General features: G+C 39.0%; 1 protein-coding gene across 1 annotated transcript in view; it reads right to left on the bottom strand.

The window, feature by feature from the left end:
• The window catches only part of Cyfip (Cytoplasmic FMR1 interacting protein), a 28,755-nt gene extending 3,039 nt beyond the window's left edge, over nt 1–25,716 (bottom strand). The window contains exons 1-27 of the mRNA XM_053766493.2: nt 25,404–25,716; nt 23,482–23,618; nt 22,277–22,456; nt 21,392–21,573; nt 20,627–20,754; nt 19,950–20,047; nt 18,950–19,054; nt 18,316–18,401; nt 17,794–17,914; nt 16,937–17,128; nt 15,659–15,873; nt 14,918–15,048; nt 14,401–14,571; nt 13,965–14,047; nt 13,208–13,350; nt 12,546–12,719; nt 9,376–9,514; nt 8,657–8,743; nt 7,427–7,626; nt 7,046–7,179; nt 5,968–6,159; nt 5,536–5,660; nt 4,678–4,756; nt 3,770–3,864; nt 2,848–3,023; nt 1,396–1,458; nt 424–571 (exon numbers count right to left, since the gene is read on the bottom strand). Coding sequence (XP_053622468.1) covers nt 424–571; nt 1,396–1,458; nt 2,848–3,023; nt 3,770–3,864; nt 4,678–4,756; nt 5,536–5,660; nt 5,968–6,159; nt 7,046–7,179; nt 7,427–7,626; nt 8,657–8,743; nt 9,376–9,514; nt 12,546–12,719; nt 13,208–13,350; nt 13,965–14,047; nt 14,401–14,571; nt 14,918–15,048; nt 15,659–15,873; nt 16,937–17,128; nt 17,794–17,914; nt 18,316–18,401; nt 18,950–19,054; nt 19,950–20,047; nt 20,627–20,754; nt 21,392–21,573; nt 22,277–22,456; nt 23,482–23,618; nt 25,404–25,479 — 3,660 coding nt within the window. The 5' untranslated portion in view covers nt 25,480–25,716. The remainder of the gene's footprint in view (nt 1–423; nt 572–1,395; nt 1,459–2,847; nt 3,024–3,769; nt 3,865–4,677; nt 4,757–5,535; nt 5,661–5,967; nt 6,160–7,045; nt 7,180–7,426; nt 7,627–8,656; nt 8,744–9,375; nt 9,515–12,545; nt 12,720–13,207; nt 13,351–13,964; nt 14,048–14,400; nt 14,572–14,917; nt 15,049–15,658; nt 15,874–16,936; nt 17,129–17,793; nt 17,915–18,315; nt 18,402–18,949; nt 19,055–19,949; nt 20,048–20,626; nt 20,755–21,391; nt 21,574–22,276; nt 22,457–23,481; nt 23,619–25,403) is intronic.

Here is a 25,716-nt window from a genome sequence, read left to right as displayed (position 1 = left end):
TACACTATAGTATAGTAGTGTACAGTACACTAGTGTAGTAGTGTACAGTACAATATAGTGTAGTAGTGTACAGTACACTATAGTGTAGTAGTGTACATTACACTATATTGTAGTAGTGTACAGTACAATATAGTGTAGTTGTGTACAGTACACTATAGTGTAGTAGTGCACAGTACACTATAGTGTAGTAGTGTACAGTACACTATAGTGTAGTAGTGTACAGTACACTATAGTGTAGTAGTGTACAGTACACTATAGTGTAGTAGTGTACAGTACACTATAGTGTAGTAGTGTACAGTACACTATAGTGTAGTAGTGTACAGTACACTATAGTGTAGTAGTGTACAGTAAACTATAGTGTAGTAGTGTACAGTACACTATTGTGTAGTAGTGTACAGTACATTACAGTGTAGCGTCACTCACGATGCCCTTGACGTTGTCGTGTTTGCCGTCGACCCGCTGCACCCTGAGGATGTGGTAGCAGTAGTCGAGCGCCTCGAAGCGCCGCTGCTGCCCCAGCAGCGCTATGATGGTGCACCCAGCCCAGTGGAGGCCCTCGCCGAACAACTCCCTACGATACCATCATCATCTTAGTATGAAACGTTTAAAACATCATGTAATCGTCAAAATCATGCCAGATGCCTTTAGGCGACTTGAATCTGACAGCAGTGTTAGCAATAACACACTCGATATTAATGAATGAGTATAAAACAAAGTCCCGCTGTCTGTCTGTCTTTGTGTATGCTTAAGTCTTTAAAACCACGCAACAGATTTCGATACGGTTTTTAATGTTGTTTGAACGATTGTTCTAAAAATGAGTTTACCTGGATTTTTTTCAATTGCGTATAATTTAAAAACTTTGATAACTTTTAACACCTTTATATAACTGAAATGAGGTAAAAGACAAATTTTTATCCATACTAAATGACTTCGGTCATTAATATTTCATTCGGTCATAAACTAATATAGGTTTTTTTGTATAAGGATTAATTAATACTGATTAGGAGAATTTGCAATAAATATTTTTTTAAATACCCAAGACTAAAAATGTTTACTAAATATGTGTATGTAGTTTGCATTAGGAGATAAATATCATATGATATTTAGCAATATTTCTTAGTAAATTCATAAAAGAAGAATAAAACTCATGAAGAAAAACTGGTAATCACGGACAAAACTGAAAACAGCTTTATATACTATGAAGCTGTTTTCAGTTTTGTCCGTGATTTCCAGTAATAACACATATGGAAATTTGCTGGAATAACACATATGGAAATTTGCTGGAATAACACATATGGAAATTTGCTGGAATAACACATATGGAAATTTGCTGGAATAACACATATGGAAATTTCCTGGAATAACACATATGGAAATTTTCTAAATAATACTCACTCCACAGTGAACTGCGTGTCACCGACGGGGATGCAGTACAGGAACTGCAGGGCGGACCACAGCCTGCGAATAACAAATAAAATTGTATTTGTATGTATTATTCTGTTTGTATTTATAAATACAATTACAATTCGTATATGTATCCCAATCCCAACTAATATTATGAATACGAAAGTAAGTTTGTTTGTTTGGTTGTTAACTCTTCATGCATTATCCACTGGACCGATTGTTATGAAATTTGGTACACGGGTAGAAAATAACCCGGAATAACACATATGGTAATATTTATCCCGAAATTCCCACGGGAGCGAAGTCCCGGGGCGCAGCTAGTAGTATAATGTATATAGATCGAGACAGGGCCGTAGTAACTGACTAGAAGGGTTAATATTTTATTTATTTGCTAGTTGTTGCCCAGGGCTTCGCTCCCATGAGAATTTAGAGATAAAATATAGTAGCAATCTTGGATAATGTACCATTCTATTGGTGAAAGAACTAGTTACGGAGACTACCCGCCTCAAACATACAAACTCACAAATGCTTACCTCTTTATAATAATAGTATAGATTACAAATGCCATTACAGGTTTACACTGAATGAGATAGTGAAAACTTGTATTTATATAACACTTTACCCGCAGCTTCGCCCGCGTGTTACCCCACGGGAGCAGTTATTTTTCCAGGATGAAAGGTACCCCTATGTCCTTCTCCGTACTTCAAACTACATTTCAAGAATATTGATTGAGTATATAGAGCGGGAAGAGGTAACAAACGTTTTTCGCATTTATAATATTAGTTAAGATTAGGATAACTAGTGTAACGCTGGTCCCACACTATCGTGGACCAGTTCGCCAAACTTTCAAACATACTCATTCGCGTCGGCGTCTGACCGAAGTTGGGCGACAGTGTGGAGCCGACATAATAGGAAAGACCTGAGAGCTCATAACGATCGGCTTTGTACATTTAGCTTTCTATATATACTTTTGGTCAATTTTTAATTTTATTGAAAATTCTAAAATTCGTCGTTATACATTTGTTAATTGTCGTCTTTGGAGAAAAGGCGGTGAAGTTTGTTGCGCCGCTTCTTCTTCACCTGCGCTTTGGAAGCCGGCAGTAGACTTAGTTTAAGTAATTTTTTTGACGTCAATAAGTGATGTATATCATCCTAAATTGAAAAAAGAATTTAGAATTTGAATTTACTACTAGACTAGGTATAAAATATAATGCACACATGTATTTAGATAACCAAATACAATAATTAAATGTCACTTTAATTGATCAGTTTTATTGATTACGAGATTCACTATTTCTTTGGTCTCATTATAATAGAAATTTTAACTTTTTGATTCCTTAATACGATTACCGTAATTAGCTTTTTAACATTTAACATAAATTAACATTTTCACGCGCTATGAAAATGTGATTAGCATATAAAAATCGCCTTTGACTATATTACCTGTGGAACTCGACAGTGTCGTCGGTGTTGAGGGCGTGGTGCTGCGCGGGCGGCGAGGGCCACTGCGGCGCCGTTAGACAGGCGCGCAGCCGCCGCAGCACCACGGAGAACAGAGATAAGCCGCAGCACAGACGCTCTCTCGTCAACAGGTCCCCCTCGCGCGCCAGTTGGCTTTGCTGGTAAAAATTTAAAAAAAAAAGTCATTTCTGACACATGCTTTTGTTGTGTCAGCGTAGACAAAGATGGCTACTTTTTCGTACCTTACGTTTCGCTCATACAAAACTAATTAAATTGACTGTATTAAAATAAATAAATATATTAGGACAAATCACACAGATTGAGCTAGCCCCAAAGTAAGTTCGAGACTTGTGTTATGGGATACTAACTCAACGATACTATATTTTATAACAAATACATATATAGATAAACATCCAAGACCCGGGCCAATCAGAAAAAGATCATTTTCCATCATGACCCGACCGGGGATCGAACCCGGGACCGGTTCAGAGGCAAACACTTAACCACTGCGCCACCGAGGTAGTCATTAAAGTGAATTATAACAAATATATATAAATAATAGTGTCTTTCGTTTTGTCTTTGGTCGTTGGAGATATGTTTTGTTGAACGCGTAACAATAAAATGCCTATTCCTTTGGGATGACTGATGTATTGTTAGTATATACGCGACCTTTACGGTATACGGTATATATATATATATATATATATATATATATATATATATATATATATATATATATATATATATATATATATATATATATATATATATATATATACAATCTGTCCAGATAATGAAGAAATAAAATGAGAGTGCTGTCTCCTATTGGAATCCTGACCATTATGGTCAATATATTACTCATATTAATATACATATAAATAAATATATAACATAGAGCACTTACTTTTGCTGTCCCGTACTTGTCTACGTTCTGCACTATCTGCAACGCCGCGTATTTGGCCTCCAGTCTCTTCTGTTTGGTCTCGGGTTTCTCACCATCTATATAAGAAGCTTTTTTTTTTTTAAAACTGTAGGTAATATTTTCTCCGATATAGACTAAATAATCGGAAAATAAAGAATTTGTAAAATCACAGAAATAAACCTACTTAATATTATAAATGTTTGAAATTCTTTCACGCAGTTTACTGGACGGATTGTTATGAGTCGAGTAGTTCCCTTCATAGAATGGGATTCAAATTCAATTTCAAATTTATTCAGAAATTACACCTTCACAGGCACTTTTTCTCGTCAATTTTTATATTTATAGTTATTTCACACAAGCTACAAACTACTGGCGTTTCGGAACGACCACTGCTGAGAAGAAATGCCGAAAGAAACTCATTTGAACAGTGTTGGTCCCTATCATGATTACTCCATGTAGTCTCGTGGACGTCGTACGAGGAGAGTAAGGGATGTAAAGCCTCAAAAACTGACGACTCAAAAACAGCATTCCCACAAAAAAAAAAAAACAACCGATGCTAAAATCACATTGAATCTTCACAATTTTAAGATTCACTTTTTAAACTGATGTTGAGACGTCACATCCAAGATGTTAGAGATTTGTGAACGCAACCAATCTGTAGACTATCTGCCTCCTGTGAACACCGTTTATGTGCTCAGTTATTAAAATAAAATTATATTTGTATTATAAGTATTAATTATTATTGTTTTCACTCAATGTTAGAGCTCAGGCAAAGAAAAACTTGAAATAAATAATTCGAATATATACTTTACACAAGTCTTCGTTTTCTCGCTTCAAAACAATCATAAGATTAAAACAAGAAGAAGAGAGAGAATATACGAATGGCATACCCGCTGCGAAAGCTCGTGGTAGAAGGTTCTGGAAGGGCGCCGCGTGAAGGAGATCCGTCACTTCTTCTTGACTCAATGCCTACGACAACATTCAATTATGAACCTATATATACAGGATTATTGGTATCTGACGCATAACCTTCCAAAGGCGCATAAGGTACATAGAGACTTAACATCTTTTGTTCTACGACTTTTGTCGAAACGTAATAAATACAACAATTTTCCTTTTTTTTTTTTTGTTTTAACGTAATTTCTATGAATGTTAACTCTATGTTCGATTCCGCTACATAACGCTACTGCACTGTCTCGTGTTGCTCGGCTATTACATAGAGTTAACATGTGGAGAATCGCAAATTAGATTATTTCCTTTTTATATGAATAAAAAAACTCAGAATCACGAAAAGTCGAAGAATAAAAGTAGCTTGTTTTGATGTGCCCAAGTAGTCTTTAGGAGGTTCTGCGTTTGATACCAGTGACCCTGTATCTATTAAACACCGAAGTCCCGCTACACCCAAATTTAGCTGTCACGATTAGACCTTGGTGCATCCGGACTCATCTGAGTATGAATTTACCTCCAATTGATTGAACAATTAGCATTAAGTTTAAGCATATATTTGTATCATTGTAACATTGTATCAGTCGTTGACAAATAAATAAATAATAAAAATTATCATAAAACGAACGTCCTCTGCCGCGTCTGTCTGTCTGTTCGCGATAAACTCAAAAACTAATACACGGATTTCCATGCAGTTTTCACCAATAGACAGAATGATTCCTGAGGAAGGTTTGGGTGTATAAATATGTATTTACCCGTGCAAATACGGGTCGGGCCGCTAGTGAACACAAAATGACACAGACCTGTTCGATTAGCATGCAGAAGAGTATGATGTTGCCGAGCTCCCTGAACGAGTGGAACAGCTCCGTCCTGGCGTCAGGGTACTGCACTATGTCTGTCAACTGTGCGTGGTAGTAGCCCAGCACGCCTGTTCGACAAATTACGACACTGGATAAAGAAAGTAATATATCCTAACATGAGTGTGTACATTAAGGCCCGAGACGTAGTCGAGGGTAAACTAGTAGCAGCTCAGCTTGAAGTTGCCAAGAACTGACTCACTGATTTTCAGCTGCCACCTAGAGCGAGAAGACGCGGCAAAATTATATTATTACTTGCAAAAGAAAAAAAGTATTTAATAGTTGGATTTAAAAGACGATACAGAAGTTTAAACATCTGTGAACCGAAATAAAGTTTACTAACACCGGCAGACTGTAGCGGCACACTAGCACACAAACCTGGCGAGCCGTAGTCGTATCTGGGCAGCTTGCAGTGTCGCGGCAGCGCGGCGTGCAGCGCGCGCGTGAACTGCGCCAGCGCGCCGTGCAGCAGCCCGCGCGCCACGTCCAGCAGCTCCGACACCACCACCGCCACGCCCTGGTAGCCCAGCATCCGCACCAGCGCGTGCAGGTGCTGCGCCCCGACGAACCCTACAGGTGCATGTCCATCGCCGTCATTCATCTCCGTCATATTTCAACAATTTTTTTCGTTTTTAAAACGAACAGTCGTTAACGTGGAAAATGATCTTTTTCTCATTGGCCCGGGTCTTGGATGTTTGTCTATATATGTATATGTTATAGAATATAGTATCATTGAGTTAGTATCCCGTAACACAAGTCTCGAACTCACTTTGCGCATTATATACGTACAACTAATTATATAAAGAAGTGACCATTGATACGTTCTCACAAAGACAAGAATCTTTACTAATTTGTGTTGAAAGTGTAAATTTTATCAATATACGACTAGCTTTCACGCGCGGCTCCGCCCGCGTTAATTTTTCCAGGATGAAACGAAACTAATACCCTATGTCCTTCTCCAATTCACCATACTTCAAACTATATGCATGTAAAATTTCAAGTTGATTGGTTGAGTAGATAGAGCGTGAACTGGTAACAAACATACAAACTTTTCAACGATACTTCTTAATATTTCTTTCTTATTTATCGAGTGTGTTATTGCTGAGACTGATATCAGATTTTTATTGAAGGCGCTCAAAAGTATTTGAATAACTCAACTCAACGTATACAAGTTTATAATAATAAATATATTAGGACAAATCACGCAGATTGAGCTAGCCCCAAAGTAAGTTCTAGACTTATGTTACGGGATACTAATTCTACGATACTATATTTTATAATAAATACATATATAGATAAACATCCAAGGCCCGGGCCAATCAGAAAAAGATCATTGTCCATCATGACCCGACCGGGGATCGAACCCGGGACCTCTCGGTTCAGAGGCAAGCACTTTACCACTGCGCCACCGAGGTCGTCTTGAACTAAATATAGATGTTTTCGTGGCACAACTTACCAGCATACTGAGCGTATTGCGTTGTGTAAGCCAAAGTCAGCTGTTTGGAGCCCCATAGCAAAGCGTGCCCGGACTGCTGGGGCCGCTCGCGTTGCACCCCCGCGGCGAACTGGATGCCGCGGCATTTGACGAACCTGTGGGAGCGTCGTATTTTATTTGACAATATTCTTCGATGGCGAGAATGTAGATACGCAAAAATGTTTTTCGAAAAAAAAAATAGAATTCTCGTCGTTTTTCGTGTTTTGCTCACATATTATAAAACAAGATCCTCTACCGCGTCTGTCTGTCTGTCTATTCTGATAAACGTGTAAAGTAGTAGTACTAGCGCTAGCATCGTAATATTAGTTACTGGTGGTAACCAGGGTGTGAAGGTCGATATACCTGTCCGTGGCAGCGTTATAGCAGTAGTTGGGCAGGAAGTCGTAGTTCAACTCCCAGAACACGTGCAGCGCCACTCTGCCGTACGGTGCCAGCACACCGTGGTCCGACTCGCGCAGTATTGCGTCGAACTCGTCCAATGTGAGGAAGCGGCTGAGAAGTTTGTGGCAGAGGCGATTCACCGCTATCAGGCCCTCGAGTTCCTTAGAGGGAATAATATAAATATATTAGGACATGTCACACAGATTGAGCTAGCCCCAAAGTAAGTTCGAGACTTGTGTTATGGGATACTAACCCAACGATACTATATTTTATAACAAATACATACATAGATAAACATCCAAGACCCGGGCCAATCAGAAAAAGATCATTTTCCATCATGACCCGACCGGGGATCGAACCCGGGACACCTCGGTTCAGAGGCAAGCACATTACCACTGCGCCACCGAGGTCGTCATTAAAATTCTTTATTCAACTCTGAATGAATACATCATTTATTGACGTCAAAAATTTACATAAAACGAAGTCTGCTGTTGACTTCCAAAGCGCAGGTCATCATCGTCATTATCGAGTGTGTTATTGCTAACACTGGTGTCAGATTTTATTCCAGTCGCGTAAAGGCATCTGACATGACTCTCACGATTACCTACCGGCATTTAGACGCATAAACACTAGAGTCTGACTCATATAGTTTTAATAGACCACCACTTGCTTCCGGTGATGGAAAAGTTCGTCAGGAAACCTGCACACCGGTGGACAGTTTAGTTCAGTTTAGGATAAATATTCTTGAAATTTTGCACACATGTAGTTTGAAGTATGGAGAAGAACATAGGGTACTATTCATCTCTGATAAATAACTATTCCCGCGTGAAATTAACGCGGGCGAAGCCGCGAGAAAAAGCTTATAATATTATAAATGCGTTTGTATGTTTGTTTGTTACCCTTTCACGCTAATCTACTCAATCAATCTTTTTGAAATTTTGCACACATGTAGCTTAGTACGGACATACGGTAGCTTTCATCCCGAAAAAATAAATGTTCACGCGGGCGAAGCAGCGGGTAAAACCTAGTATCCCAATGCGAAAGTAGGTTTGTTTGTTACCTCTTCACGCGATATTACTGAAATTTAATACACGGGTAGAAAATGACCTGGAATAACACAGGGTACTTTTTATCCCGAAATTCCCACGGGAGCGAAGCCCGGGGCGCAGCTATTTCAAACATATAACTCACCACGACTCCCGTGATGTCGCCAGCTTCAAATTTAGCGACGGCCGCGTCCAGCGCTCGATGCATGTCAGCGTTGATGCGCTGTGCCACCTAAACGACAATACTATTAATATTATCAAGTTTGTGGGGATATACGTATGTTTGTTACACTTTCACGCAAGATCTACTGGACCGATTGTTATGAAATTTGGTACATGAGTAGAGTGTAACCTGGAATAACACATAGGATAAATTTTATCTCGAAATTCCCACGGGAGCGAAGCCCCGGGGCGCAGCTAATATTATATAAAAAATAAACGTGCGCGTTTAATACATGTACATTATTTATCCATATTAATATGTTAAAGAGAAAAGATTCGTGTTTTTATTTTGTAATGAATAATCTCAAAAACAACTGCTTAAAATCTGGTATAGGTTTCATCCTGGTATAGGTTTCGTGGTTGAGAACTAGAGATTTCTTAACTAATATTATTCTAAACTTAAATAATATTATAAATGCAAAAATAAATGTAAATGTTTGTTCGTTACCTCTTCACGCTCTATCTTCTGAACCAATCTTCATGAAATTTTGCATACATGTAGTTTATCATAATGGATAAGGACATAGGGTAACTTTAATCCCGGAGAAATAACATGGAAAAGCTAATAGACAATAACAGCAAGCATGCTATAATATATATATATAATGAGTTTACGAGAAGCACAGAACACAGAACACAGACCAGCGCACAGAGGTCGACGTGGCGGCCCAGCAACGCCACGTGGCGCTGGCGCAGCAGCGAGGCGTAGCGTCCCGTCGGCGGCGTCGCGCCCGCGCCGCGCGCGCTGCACTCCGCGCGGTAGCGCTTGTCCAGCAACATGCTGCAACCAACCAACCACACGACATCTCACTCTCCACTAAATTAGTCCAGCAACATGCTGCAACCAACCAACCACACGACATCTCACTCTCCACTAAATTAGTCCAGCAACATGCTGCAACCAACCAACCACACGACATCTCACTCTCCACTAAATTAGTCCAGCAACATGCTGCAACCAACCACACGACATCTCACTCTCCACTAAATTAGTCCAGCAACATGCTGCAACCAACCAACCACACGACATCTCACTCTCCACTAAATTAGTCCAGCAACATGCTGCAACCAACCAACCACACGACATCTCACTCTCCACTAAATTAGTCCAGCAACATGCTGCAACCAACCAACCACACGACATCTCACTCTCCACTAAATTAGTCCAGCAACATGCTGCAACCAACCACACGACAATCTCACTCTCCACTAAATTAGTCCAGCAACATGCTGCAACCAACCACACGACAATCTCACTCTCCACTAAATTAGTCCAGCAACATGCTGCAACCAACCACACGACAATCTCACTCTCCACTAAATTAGTCCAGCAACATGCTGCAACCAACCACACGACAATCTCACTCTCCACTAAATTAGTCCAGCAACATGCTGCAACCAACCACACGACAATCTCACTCTCCACTAAATTAGTCCAGCAACATGCTGCAACCAACCACACGACAATCTCACTCTCCACTAAATTAGTCCAGCAACATGCTGCAACCAACCACACGACAATCTCACTCTCCACTAAATTAGTCCAGCAACATGCTGCAACCAACCACACGACAATCTCACTCTCCACTAAATTAGTCCAGCAACATGCTGCAACCAACCACACGACAATCTCACTCTCCACTAAATTAGTCCAGAAACATGCTGCAACCAACCACACGACAATCTCACTCTCCACTAAATTAGTCCAGCAACATGCTGCAACCAACCACACGACAATCTCACTCTCCACTAAATTATATTATATTTACCAAAGCTACAAAACTACTAGAATTTCGCAACGACCGCTGCCGAGAAAATGCCGAAAGAAACTCATTAGAACAGTGTCGGTCCCTATCATGCCAGAAGGGCTTACCATTTTTTCAATATAAATTTATGTATAATTTTGTATCAATAATATAACAATGTAAGTACACGGTCAAAAGATATACTGAAACATATTATGTTTGTGATCGAGTACTGATGAAAGGAAAATATATATATATAAATATAATTAACCAACTTTTAATAAAAGATCGAGATGACCTGTTCCCCCCGGCAGCACCCGTTCACGAGTTGACGCATGAAATATTACACTGTTTAAATAATATAAAATGCGTTTATTTCACAAAAAGAAGTACATTTAAACATCAACTCCCATAATTAGGGAAACCCTGTATCTCGGAAACCTAGAGCACCGTACCTGTAATAAACATTTATTGTGGCACAGTGATCATACTACAATGATATGACTAATAATACTATTAATATATTCAATCTTACGTCCGTACGTCAGTTATCATTTGTATACAACATTTTAATTTTATTTATTTAATTTTATTTATAACAATATTTATTGTATGTATGTAAATAAATGAATAAAATAAAATGTTTACTTTATTTTACACAAAGGAGAACAAAAAAAAAACAAATAAACATTTTAAAAAATAAAAAGTTTACAACATCAAAAATCAAAACTTTATCAAATTTTCGGTGGCTTCGTAGTCCAGAGTTATTAACCTAAACTAAATTTGTGGTCTTTCAAATCAAAAGGGACCTTTTATGGCGGCTAGCAGTTAGGTCTTTATCGCCGTTGTTCCACATATGTTAATACTATATTGTTACCGAGAAACGAAACTCACATGATTCTAACGAGGGTGTATGTGGAGAGCTGTGAACGCGAGTTGTGAATCGTACTTTTTTTCGAGTGATACATAGTGCTTTATGCCTACAATGATAATACATCTATACTATTATTATAAAGAGGTAAGCGTTTGTGAGTTTGTATGTTTGAGGCGGATAATCTCCGAAACTACCGAACCGGTTTCAAAAATTCTTTCTTTATTAAAAAGGTACATTATCCAAGATTGCCCACGGGAGTGAAGCCTCGGGCAACATATAGTATAAAATACAATTGATACCCCAGTATCTTCCCAAACAAGCGAAAACCAACTAGTAGAAGGATTAAGGGCTTAGATAAATAAAGTTTTTGACGAAGCATGAGCAAGCATCCGCGGGAGATCAAAAAGCAGTTACTATTCTACTAAAAGTGGTAGTGGTGTAATGGTTAAGATCCCGCCTGTGGATCGAAAGGTCCCAAGTTCGAATCCTACTCGTTCCACATGAGTTTGTATACCAATCTGACTCATGTATAGTAGTTTTCATCGGCCACCACTTTCTTCCGGTGAAGGAAAACATCGTGAGGAAACCTGCACACTGGTTGATTATTAACTTGTGTGTGAAATGGAGAAGGCAATGGAAAACCACTCCATTACTAATGCCAAGAAAGTTTTTGTGTGTTTAATTCCACGTAATGACCACGATCCTCAGCCATGAGGAGTACGACTATGAATAAGAATTCTACTAAAATTCCATAAACAAGGATAACAAGTAGGACTAAAACGATTAATCCAGCAAAACGAATAATTTCACACAAATGAATTGAAGTGTCTGTCTGTAATTTCAAAATATCTGAATTTTTAACATCGTATAGTATAGTATGAGAAATGTTTGTATTACCTAAACAATTTTATTTTTTAACTAGATGTTGCCCGGGGCTTCGCTCCCGTGGGAATTTTAAGATGAAATATATAGCCTATAGCAATCTTGGATAATGTATCTTTCCAATGGTGGAAGAATTTTTGATATCGGTTCGATAGTTTCGGAGATTACCCGCCTCAAACATACAAACTCACAAACGCTTGCCTCTTTATAATAATAGTATAGATTTGTAGTATTTGTCTATCTACTTTTCTAAATCCATATACAAGTATATATTATTTATTGAAATAAATAAGTATATAATATTCTATTACCTGGCAGCCAATTGCTTATAATGTGCGTAGACCTGTTCGGACAACTTGTAGACGAACTGGTCGAAACACAAGTTGACCTCAGCCTCGACCTCGTCGTACAGGAATTGTTTGCGGAAGACTGTCAGGGCGTATTGTGCGCTGTCATTGTATAAATCCAAGGGGTAGAGGACGTATCTGAAAATATAAATATAATAAATATATACTTACGGACAAATTTATTTTACACAGATTGAGTTAGCCCCAAAGTATGTTCGAGACTTGTGTTATTCCTGTGGAAAATTTACGCGTGCGAAACCGCGGGTACAACAGATAGTATTCTATAACATATACATATAACATTTTCCATGTTGACCTGACCGGGGATTGAACCTGGGACCTCCAGTGTAGCAGTCCGGCTTGATTAAGCCACGGAGGTCGTAAAAAATATGAGAATCTACGACATTCCTAAAATGATACCTATTGCCGAAGCAATAAGGTCGGAAACTGTATGTACTCTCTCCATCACAGAAGTCTCTCTCTGCTCTTCAAGATACATTCGATTAAGATCCACGGCACGGTGCAGAGGTCATTGCACTCTCTGTTATGTTGGCCTGGGTATTTATGACATTCCTAAAATGATACCTATTGCCATAGCGATAAGGTCGGAAACTGTATGTACTCACTCCATCATTGAAGGCTCCTTGCTCCTCAAGATGTGCTCAGTCAGGATCCAAGGCATGGACATCTCGATTGGAAACTGTATTCGCTTCTCCATCGTGATCAGGTCATTGCATTCTTCGTTATGTTGGTGGCGAACTGTGCATTTCTGAATAAGAACACTTTTTGTTTATTAAAAAGTTTTTAACAAAAAAAAATGTTTGACATATTTTTATGAGATCTTGTTTGATTATTCAACACGCGACAAAATAAATCACATCCGTGATGTATAACGTTGTCGTGTTCCCTAGTTGGGGGCAGATCCTGGGTGTATCATCGGGTCGTGCTTATCATAATAATGCATGTTCATGGAAACCGAAGCTACGTGGGAAAACTTCAACTCTGTAGGACAAGCGGAAGTGGGTGAAATTTAACTCGCAAAATTTTATTACATACAGACAAACATGTGAAACTAAATAAAAGCTCGCAACAAGTTTATTTGTTAGACAAATTAAAAAACCCCCGACTTTCAATATTCATTTCGGTACAACTCTTGAACGGCTGAACGATTCAATCAAACATATCTAAGAACCACCACATAAAATTTAAACTATTTCATCATATCAATAATCAATATAATCAATTTAAAAAAAAACGCATCCAAATCGGTTCACCCGTTGATGACCAATGTACACAAACAGACCGACACACTTAGCGGCCAAACTTATAACACCCCTCTTTTTGCGTCGGGGGTTAAAAATTTAAACATGCAACCGCACTTACGTTGACTTTTCTGCCCATAGTCATTTCGAGATAGAACTCACGGTACCAGAGCTGGGACAGATCGCAACACTTCTGGAGGGAATCTGAAACATCGACATAATTCCACTTTGAAACTTTCGCGTTTGTAATAAACAACTGGTGTTTAAACGCGCGCACACCTTTTTCACTTCCCGGAGTGTTTCGTTTGACGTTTGAAACGTCTGGGAAATAAAACAAGGTATGTGCGCGTTTAATTCCCATTGTTTAGTATATAATTAATATATTTATAGAAGGATACACTCCTTCATAATAGTGTTGGGATGTTGATGATAGTGCGGCAAGAAACAGAGCTATAAGGAAAATAAGTCAGTTAAATAAGCACCGATCTGACAAGTTGACCACTAATCTGACAAGTTAAGCGCAGACATGACAACTTGAGCACTCATATAACACTGACCTGACAAGTTGAGCACACACGGCCAGTAGAAGCTGAGCCGGTGGAAGTTCTCGATCATGGCGAGGGTGTTGGCGTCGAGGTCCTTGCGCAGCGTCCGCCGCCCGCCGGACTTGTCCGATATCAGCGCTTCCAGCTGAGTGCGGACCATGTACAGCTGTGTTGATGACGGGCCTTGGAAACAGAGAAAACATTAAGTAGTGACATGATTGTATAGAAAAATGTGTGTGTGATAGGTGTGTGAGTGAATTAATAGTCAAAATCATTTGTTAAATTTCACGACAAATTATGATATAAACAATGCCTGTCAAAGTCCAATCCTCACTAATATTATAAAAGCGAAAGTAAGCTTGTTTGTTTGTTTGTTAGCTAAAACAAAGTCCACTGACGCGTCTGTCTGTCTGTCCGCGATAAATTCTAAAATTTTCATGCGGTTTTCAACAATAGACCGTGTGATACAAGAGGAAACTTTAGTTGTATCATTTATTGTTTTTACATGTGTACCGTCTGTCTGACTCACCGACATTCCTCCTGGGCACTTTGATGGTGAAGCTAGCTTCGCCGTCCTTCTTGCCCCGCAGTGCCGGGTCCTGCTGCGGCTCACAGCCGCGTGCCCAGTCGCCGCATGTCTCGCGTACTGACACTATTATACTGTGGAAAATATCCTTACTAATATTATACACGCGAAAGTATGTTTGTTACCTCTTCACGCTCTATTCTACTCAAGCAATCTTCTTGAAATTTTACATACATGTAGTTTGAAGTATGGAGAAGGACATAGGGGACCTTTCACCCCGGAGAATAAAATGTTCCCGTGGGAATATCACGCGTGCGAAGCCGCAGGCAAAAGCTAGCTATCCTTATTTTTCATTTCTCATACTAGAAAAGTAATGTTTGATTCGAGTATTGGGTAATGCAGTTTGAGTCATTACGTTACAGCAAAAACGTTATTGAGATATTGAAACATTAAATGCCAGCTCCACACTGTCGCCGAACTCGGACACACGCCGCCGCGAATGTGTAAACATTGCGTAGTCAATATGAGCGCTTTTATTTACCGCAATGAAACACAAGCAATGTATATCGAATCCGCCAAAGTTTGACAAATTGACGACAGTGAGGAGCCGTAATTGCTTTTCTCTCTAGGGTGAAAAATAGATTTCAAAACTTGTTCAGTCGTTAGTCAATTATTCGTATTGATTCAGTAATAACCTCATCAAACAATATCCTATTTCTTTTTTAATTTAACTCCTTCTCTTACCTCCTTATCAAGTCCTTCTTATTCTTAATAGCTTTCCTCAATGGCTCCCTCAGTATCAGCTGCACAAAGTCTTGCAGCTCAGCGTAAATAGACCTCCTTGCAGCATCAGCGAAGACTGTCTCCATCCTGGCCATTAGGACTTGTAATCCTTTGATCATTGCGATCACTTCTATCATGGCGAATTTCTCTTCTGACGTATAGTTGTAGCGGGTCGCCTGAAATAGTACACTGTACACCGTGAAACGAAAGTCACAGATTGTAACGAGGGTGTATGTCGAGAGCCGAGACGTTAGTCGAGGGCCACAAACACACGAGTTGTGAATAGTGAGATACATAGTGCTTTATACAACAACGACACCTGCCTACGACTTTAATAAAAATAAAACAATAAAATACATTTTATAATACGTAATTACAACAGAGTCCATCACATTGGCATAGTAACTCGTATTTAAAAAAAATGAATTATATGTTTTGCCAATCTGCATTTATAATATACTAGCTTCGCCCCGGGGCTTCGCTCCCGTGGGAATTTCGGGATAAAAGGTAGCCTATGTGTCATTCCAGGTCTAGCCGTGTGCCAAATTTCATAACAATCCGTCCAGTAGATTTTACGTGAATGAGTAACAAACATACATACATCCTCACAAACGCTTTCTAAACGCAAAATATTGTAATCTGACAAATAAACTGCTAGAAAAATATGCCTAAGAGCCATGCCCCATTGCTCAGTCGTGCTCCGTTGCGACGCATCACATTGTAGGTCCTTCGTGTTCCCTTGTTTTCTTCGTTATAGGTGTTGACACTTGATTTCGCTCCAAGATAAATTTACACTAATTCTTAATCCATTTGCATCACGATCTAGCGCCATTACTTTTTTATAAATCAACACACAATCGATAGCAAAAGAAATGAAGAATTTTTTACCGAGTATATTTTTAGAATCCGACCCAAAATGGCCGAAATATTTTGATGTTCCTCGCCCAACTTCTCTTACTCATCAGCGTCCGGCGGACATCTTGGATTAATAGCATGATCAGTAGGAAGTAGAAACATCCATAAACATAATACAATCAACGCGAAACACTAGTACACAGATCCAAGATTCTCCAAGGCAAATTCCACTCATTCTTAATCCATTTGCATCACGGCCTGGAGCCATATTTTTTTTATAAATCAATACACAATCGATAGCAAAAGAAATGAAGAATTTATTACCGAGTATATTTTTAGAATCCGACCCAAAATGGCCGAAATATTTTAATGTTTCTCACTCACCCTCTCATACTCTTCAGCGTCCGGCGGACATCTTGGATTGCTGGCGTGGTCCGTAGGGTGTAGCAACTTCCACGAACACAATTCGGTCAAGACAGAACACCAGGAGGACAGGAGCTGTAAGCCCCGCAGACAGAGTTCAGTGACCGCCTTGTTCTCGGCGTCTGAGCCAGCTTCTTTGAACGTTGTAGTCACCTGGAGACACGAACATTTTGTGTGAAATTGGTTAATTGACAATTTTAATATACTATTCGATATTAAAAATACTAATATAATAACAAAAATAAAATCATCATCATCATATCGAGTGTGTATCATCATCATATAGCTAACACTGGCGTCAGATTATATTAAAGTCGCCTAAAGGCATCTGACATTATTTGTACGGCTACTTACCGCCATCTAGTGGCAGGTAGTCACACTTGTGAACTAAACCGTCCACCAGTGTGCAGATTTCGTCACGATGTTTTCCTTCACCGGAAGCAAGTGGTGGTCTATGAAAACTACTATATACGAGTCAGATTGGTATACAAACTCATATGGCACAAGTAGGGTACGAACCTCAGACCTTTCTATCCACAGGCGAGCGTCTAAACCATTACACCACAAAAAGCTTCATGCTAAAAAATAAAACCATGCTCATTCGACCATTATACTTTACTATTATAGTAATTTGGAGGTAGATAAAAAAAAACTGTATTTCGTAACCGTCCTTTAACTACATGCATATCAAATTTCATCAAAATCGGTCCCGCGGTTAAGCCGTGAAAGCGGAAAAGACAGACAGACTTTCGCACTTATAATATTAATATGGATTTCGTCTCATAATTGTTTTCACTCATAGTAAAGTTGAAAGTTACCTCGTTGCTGTACCGCGCCAACTCGGAGATGTAGTTCTGATGCTGCTCCCTGATCTGCGGCAGGTGGACCATCAGGTCCGCTTGCGGGGAGGGGGGGTTAGCGCTCGAGGACATCGGCCATCTTTGTTAAATAACATTAAGTGGTTGAAAGCTTTATTCAAATCTTATTAGTTGACTGTAATGAACGTGAAGAGATTTTTATATTCCCGCGCGTTAAATGAATTAGTTTTAGATTTTTTCCATACCTAAAATAAATAAGTAAGTATGGTTTTCATTAGTAACACAATTCAATTCAGTGACCGAACTTGATTTATAAGTGACCAAATTCGATTTATAAGTGAGTAAACTCGATTTATAAGTGACCTAATTAAGTTTATAAGTGACCAAATTGATTGTGGTCCCGCCCTAGAATACGCCCACTACCATATCCTCTCGTGGATGTCGGAAGAGGCGATTAAGGGAAACATAATCTAGGCAGCTGCAGGTAACAATAGCATTGGTATAAATTGAAAATCCACTCACTTGCTAGGATCATAATGTTTCGACCTCTTGATGTAGTTGAATGGAGCGATCTGCATGTCACCGAACAGAGGCACTACTTCCAGATTCTGGAAGCGTGTCATACAAATCATCTTTTATCTGTATTTCCCAATGGCGTTCAATTCAATGCATTTATTCAATAATAATTATACAATTGTATCTGAAATTCAGATAAATAATTACAAAAGAATATAATTACATTAGCAATAGTCCTTCAGTCTTATTCCTCATGACTGAGGGTCGTGGTCATTACGTGGAATAAAACACACACAACGACTTTTTTTTTTTGGCACTATAAATGTAGTCGTTTGCCACGGTTGGTCGTCGTAGTGCCATCCATGAAGGAGATAAATAAATATATTAGGACAAATCACACAGATTGAGCTAGCCCCAAAGTAAGTTCGAGACTTGTGTTACGGGATACTAACTCAACGATACTATATTTTATAACAAATACATATATAGATAAACATCCAAGACCCGGGCCAATCAGAAAAAGATCATTTTCCATCATGACCCGACCGGGGATCGAACCCATGACCTCTCGGTTCAGGGGCAAGAACTTTACCACAGCGCCACCGAGGTCGTCAATGTGAATATAAATGGTATATCTTACCTTGAAGATCCTATCGATGCGATCGAGGCGAATCTTCTTTTTCTGGTCCAACCGGTTGATGTTGCAAGCGTCGGAATCCATCAGAAACAGGCCGAAACCCATCACCTAACAAAACAGGAGATTATTTATCAAACCAACAATTGTTCTATTATTATTATCATATAAATTTAATTTGAATTTTCCATGGTGATCGTATTGTTTTTTCGATTCTTCCTTTCCAAGTCAAGTGTGTCAGGGTGAATTTCACAAGCGTTTGAACGCGGCGTGTAGCGTTTCATTCGTGTCCGACATTTTTTTTTATTTAAAGATTTTTTTTAAATAAAACATTTATAAAATGAACATTGTACCAGTACTTTACTTATTCATAAAATAGGATAATTGAATTGATTACTGTGTATCGTACAATTTATTAAACACTAATGAGAGCCCGCGGCGGAGTTTAAAACGCTAGTGAAATTCACATGTCATTGCTAACACTGGTGTCAGATTTTATTCAAGTCGCCTAAAGGCATCTGACATGACTTTTACGACGATCTGCCTCCATAGTGACAAGTAGTCGCAATATACACTCGACGTCAACCAGTGTTTCCTCACGATGTTTCCCTTCACCGGAAGCAAGTGGTGGCCCTCCGCCGCGTCTGTCTGTTCGCGATAAATACAAAAACGACTACACGGATTTTCACCTATAGATAGTGTGGTTTCCGAGGAAACTTTTACTCGAGCGAAGCCGGGAAGGGCCGCTAGTATCCATTTTAATTGATTGTATCCTGTTGTGTATACCTTAATAAATCCCAACTAATATTATAAATGCGAAAGTAAGTTTGTTACCTCTTCACGCATTATCTACTGGACCGATTGTTATGAAACTTGGTACACGGTTAGAAAATAACTTGGAATAACAAATATGGTAACTTTCATCCCGAAATTCCCAAGGAAGCAAAGCCCCGAGGCGCAGCAAATGTCGTCTCAAGTTCAGATGAGTTAAAATAAAACATCTCACCTTGACCAGCATGTGTTTCTCTGACGGAGTGAGATACATTCTCGTCTCGTACATATGAACGCAAATGTTCACTACATCTGCAAGCAACTCCTCATAGCCTGCAAACAAATTATATATTGAATGAATGAAGGAAAGAGTATGTGAATGAATGAATGAGTGAGTGTGTGAGTGAATGAAAGAATGAATTATTTGCAGGCAAACACGATAGAATACATGTTATGGACAATAAGTCTCGATTCAACAGAACAAGCGTGATGCACCAACAGTTGGCATGCAAATGTTAAAGGTTAAACATTATGTTAAATGATGCACTTCTCATAAATGATAAGAAAATATCACGAGTTTAATAGACGGGCCCTAAGTCTCGTCAATGTTGCTATTGCTTAAAATTAAACCTCATATTACCATTAAATTTTGATGATTTGGTCATATCTCATTATCATCGCGCTTGCAACACCCTACGTTGTTACAGCCGTCCATAGGCTGCGGTGACCACTTACCATCAGGTGCGTCGTAGTACGCCAGTTTTCTTGATCAGTAGTGTAAAAAACCCCTCAAGAATGCTATTGTTTCTTATCACTTTTTACGGCTATGTGTCCATTATGAATAATCAACGTGAGGCGTGTTGTCCCCCGCCCTAGAATCAGACCAGTCAATATGGTGGATGTTGTACTCACCATTAATCTTCTCCAGAGCATCCTTGACAGTGTCTCGGATCTTGTTCTGGGTGGCGAGGAACATGGAGAGGTTCTGGGACTCTTGCAGACTCTGGCTGTCCGACATCACTTTTAGGAACTGAGCCGCTCTGAAAATATATTATATATATATATATATATTTTAAATACCTGCATCCCTTTCTGTAGTCCTTAAATCGTGCGTAACATATCATAAACCAAGGGTCAATCTGCATCTGTTTGCATATCAAAGACCAAGGGTCAATCTGCAAAATATCATTTTCCACATTGACCTGGCCGGGGATTGAACCCGGGATCTCCAGTGAAGCAGTCCGGTGTGATGACTATTAGGACTATTACGCCCGCGACCCCTCGCGCGGCAGCCAATGGCTATCGAACACGACAATTTAAATTTTATTCCTGCGCGCGCACTACAAATCTAGTTTTTTTCTATTGTTTTTTTTTCCTGTCATTCGATTCGATTTCTGTTTTTCGTTATACCAATTTGTAAGAACAAAGAAAAATATAATTATCTAATTCTTAGCTCCAAGTATTTTATTTTAACTACCTATTAGTTCCGTAACGAACAGATCGTAATAAGATTGTGTCGAAGAACGAATCTCAACGGCCCACAATTGTATCACGGGAGATGCTGAGATGCTTTTGATTTTCGCATGCCGGCGTGGGACCACCATGGAAGATTTATCTTTTCAATGTCTGTTTTTTTATAGTGTATTTTCTTATTAAAGTAATTTCAAACAAACAAACCTTCTATACGTTGAGTAGTCGTTCTTCACGGAGCTCTTCATGTTCTTCAGCTCGTCGAGCACGGCGAACATGTTGACGAACTTGCCGAGCGTGAGCAGGTACGCTTCAGACACGAAGTCGCGTCGCTTCTCAGCGTGGCACAGACGACGGACCTCACCACAGAAACGCTCGATCGCTTTGCGCTGAGAAATTTATTGATATAAGAACATGCGAAGTGCGACTTTGCTGTTTACATCATGCCATCGGGTCGATTCGCTGTGAGACGCAGCTAACCAATCACAGGGCGTCACTGTGACGCGACGACAACCACATCACAATGTGATTGGTTCGCTGCGTCTCTTTGCGAATCGACTCGACAGTGAGAAGTGAAATGGAAACCGGCACTTAGCCCTGAGATTGCTTTTACGCAATAGCAGACCGGACAAGGTATTAGCTTTTTGCCCGCGGCTTCGCTCACGGGAACCGTTATTTTTTCGGGATAAAAGGTACCCTATGTCCTTCTCCACACTTCATACTACATGTATTCAAAATTTCAAGAAGATTGGTTGAGTAGATAGAGTTTGAAGAGGTAACAAACTTACTTTCGCATTTATAATATTAATTAGGATTAGGATATATGATATGACACGATATATATGACATCTATACTAATATTATAAAGAGGTAAGCGTTTGTATGTTCGGATAATCTCCGAAACTACCGAAACTATATCAAAAATTCTCTCACCACTAGAAACTTACATTATCCAAGATTGCTATAGGCTATATTTTATCTCAAAATTCCCACGGGAGCGAAGCCCCGGGCAACATCTAGTAATATTACAATAAAATACGTAAAAATAAACTGTGCAATATACTATCTCAACACCAGTCAAGCCATGTATACCTGGAAGTACATGAACTGCAGCAGCTTGTCCACCTCCGGCGCCAGGACCTGGACAGTCCTCTCGTAAATGTGCACGCGGTCCGGCTGTTCGTTGGAGCGCGGCTGCGGGATGGCGCGGCTGCAGCAACGCCACGTGTACAGCATCACCGCGTGGGCATTGCCTTCTTCCAGGAGCTCATTCTGAATATCAGAATCAATGTCAATACTTATCATAGAACAGTAAAAAAATGTGTCTGTACTCATATCACTGCATAGCTTTTAAATGACTCGTTTTTGTCGAGGCTTTAGTTGCTTGGTGCGACTATGCCAGCCCCATGGGGAAACACTACATAGTGTAAATACAAAATCGCCTCCCGCTGTCTCTATGAATGCATAATTCTTTAAATATAAATATATAAGGGCAAATCACACAGATTGAGCTAGCCCCAAAGTAAGTTCGAGACTTGTGTTATGGGATAACTCAACGATACTATATTTTTATAACATATACATATATAGATAAACATCCAAGACCCGGGCCAATCAGAAAAAGATCATTTCCCATCATGACCCGACCGGGGATCGAACCCGGGACCTCTCGGTTCAGTGGCAAGAACTTTACCACTGCTCCACCGAGGTCGTCCTTTGAAAATATGCAACGGATTTTGATGGGTTTTTTTTAATAGACTGAGTGATTCAAGAGGAATGTGTATAACATGCACAATATTGCAACTGTGCGATACCGGGGCGGGTCTCTAAATTGTAAATTGTGTCTCTAAACACCTAATCTCTGAAACTATCACCAGACTACAGTCATAAGTCCTCCCATTATAGGACAATATCTTATATTCAATCATCATATCAAGTGTGTTAGTGCTAACACTGGTGTCATATTTTATCTTAGTCGCCTAAAGGCATCTGACATGACTTTTACGACTACCTACCGCCATCTAGTGGCAGATAGTTGCATACACACTAGTGAACTAAACTAAACAGTGTGCAGGTTTCCTCATGTTTTTCCTTCACCGGAAGCAAGTGATGGACTATGAAAATTACTATACATATATGAGTCAGGCTGATATACAAACTCATATGGCACAAGTAGGATACGAACCTGAGACCTCTCGATCCACAGGCAGGTGTCTTTACCATTACATCACCACTTCAGTATATACTATGTATGACTAATATACAAACATAGACGTTTAAATAAAACTAGCACTCACCAGGTTGGCATGAACTGTAGCTTCTTCAATGTACTTGGCAATGCCAGTGACGAACCCGTTCCGGTCCTCGAAGTTTGTGTCGAAGTTGGCCTGGTACAGGATGGAACAGGGGGCTGCTTCGATACATGGCTGCTCATCTGGTCACATTCAACATTAAGTTCTTAATATATCTTAAACCTATAATCACTATATAAACAAAGTTGCTTCCTACTGTCTGTCTGTCTCTATGTCTAGCATGGTGCAGTATCCTCATAACATAATAATATGTAATTGATTTATGACATGATTACGTAGTTTTGTACATTTAGCTTTTTTTTTTGTGTGACAAATTCCAATAAATTTATTGGAATAAAACTTTTTTTAATTCATTTATTCATATAAATTTTGCCATTTTTAATAATGATTTAAATTCCTCCTCCTTATTTTTAATATATGTATAAGACCTATATTTGTTAATTGACGTCCTTGGAGAAAAGGCTGCGGTGAAGTTTGTTGCGCCGCTTCTTCTTCACCTGCACTTTGGAAGTCGGCAGTAGACTTAATTTAAGTAATTTTGTGATGTATATGTATTGTGTGTGATGTATGTATATCATCCTAAAATGAATAAAGAATTTTGAATTTCTATGTATGCCTAAATATTTAAAACTAAATGCAACAGATTTTAATAGATAGTGATTCAAGAATAGTGTTATGCTATAAATAAAATAAAATAAATAAGAAAAAGCTTTGGGTATATAGTTTATTATGGTTTCTATTAGTAAGTAATATTATAGATGTAAACTTAATTTCATTTGTTTACTAAGTATTGACACTTTCTGGTCAAGTTAATTTTTCAACTTTATCTGGGTTGTGGTCATTAAGTGGAATAAAACACACACAAAACTTTCTTTGCATTAATAATGGAGTTGTTTGCCATAAACTTCTTTATTTACACTTCTTCAAAGTCATATTCCTCATGACATGAGGGTCATGGTCATTATGGGGAATGAAAAACACACACAACTTTCTTGGCATTATTATTGGAGTGGTTTGCCATTGCCTCTCTCCATTTCACACACAAGTTAATAAGAATCAACAAGTGTGCAGGTTTCCTCACGATGTTTTCCTTCACCAGAAGCAAGTGGTGGACAATGAAAACTACTATACATGAGTCAGATTGGTATACAAACTCATGAGGCAGGAGTATGATTGAACCTGGGACCTTAACCATTACACCACCACCGCTACACACTACATGATAAATTATCAACTAGACTGCAGGTTTCCTCACAATGTTTTCCTTCACTGGACTCCATTGCGCCAACATCACTTCCAGAATCTTTATCTACTCAAAGGAATATTTTTTAAATTTTGCATACACATAGTGTTGTAGGTTTTATTTTGTATTCTACTGTATAAACCTTGTTTGTAATTCTGCACGACTATTGTCAATGAGAATAAGAAAATTGATGTCTCTTTAAAATAATATACATGTTGTCTTGTTGCTGAAATATACTCTGCTTATATTTGTTTAAATATGTGGTTTTATTACCAAAAATATAGCATAGTTAGGACTGTGGAGAAGGACTATTATTTATCCCAGGAACTATAGTAAAAAAAATAAATTGTCTTTGCAGAGGGTAACTTTTGCAACTATTTGTTAATTTAATGTATTTGTCAAGGTCTCGTGGAAAGTAAGGGGCATATAAAATTGGCAGCTAATAGGCAATAGTAACATTCCCACGGAAGATTGACCTCATGCAGGCGGCCGGTTGTAAAATGACATCCAAAACTTAAAAATTGTAAGGTTAATATTTTACGCAGCCGGCTTCGCAGCATTATAGTCTAGAATTAAAAACGGAAATACGCGAATGTGAGGTAGACGGCGGCAAGTACCTCGCCCTTCCGACTGATTTGTGAATTTGTAAATATAAGGCACTCACCGGGTAATGTAAGCTCATCCAACACATCTACGTTTGTCAAAGCATCCGAAAGCGATACTTTTTCGCTTACAGACATGATAGTATTCTATGTTTTCACGGAAATACCAAAATATTCCTATAAACACTGTACTATGGAATGTTGATGATGTTAGTACTGTACGGGTACTGATATTAGTCACTCATTATAATAGTAAATAATTAGACACTATCAGAACAGTGAAATGCAAACTATGTCGTGATAAATATTATTTTTTGTGAAATTATCGTAAAATACAATCACGAAACATTCATCCGCCATCGCTATTCATTCATT

This window comes from Plodia interpunctella, chromosome 29 (genome assembly GCF_027563975.2).
Source record: "Plodia interpunctella isolate USDA-ARS_2022_Savannah chromosome 29, ilPloInte3.2, whole genome shotgun sequence".
NCBI lineage: Eukaryota > Metazoa > Arthropoda > Insecta > Lepidoptera > Pyralidae > Plodia > Plodia interpunctella.
Note: the sequence above shows the minus strand (reverse complement) of the source record. Positions and strands in the feature narration are given on the sequence as shown.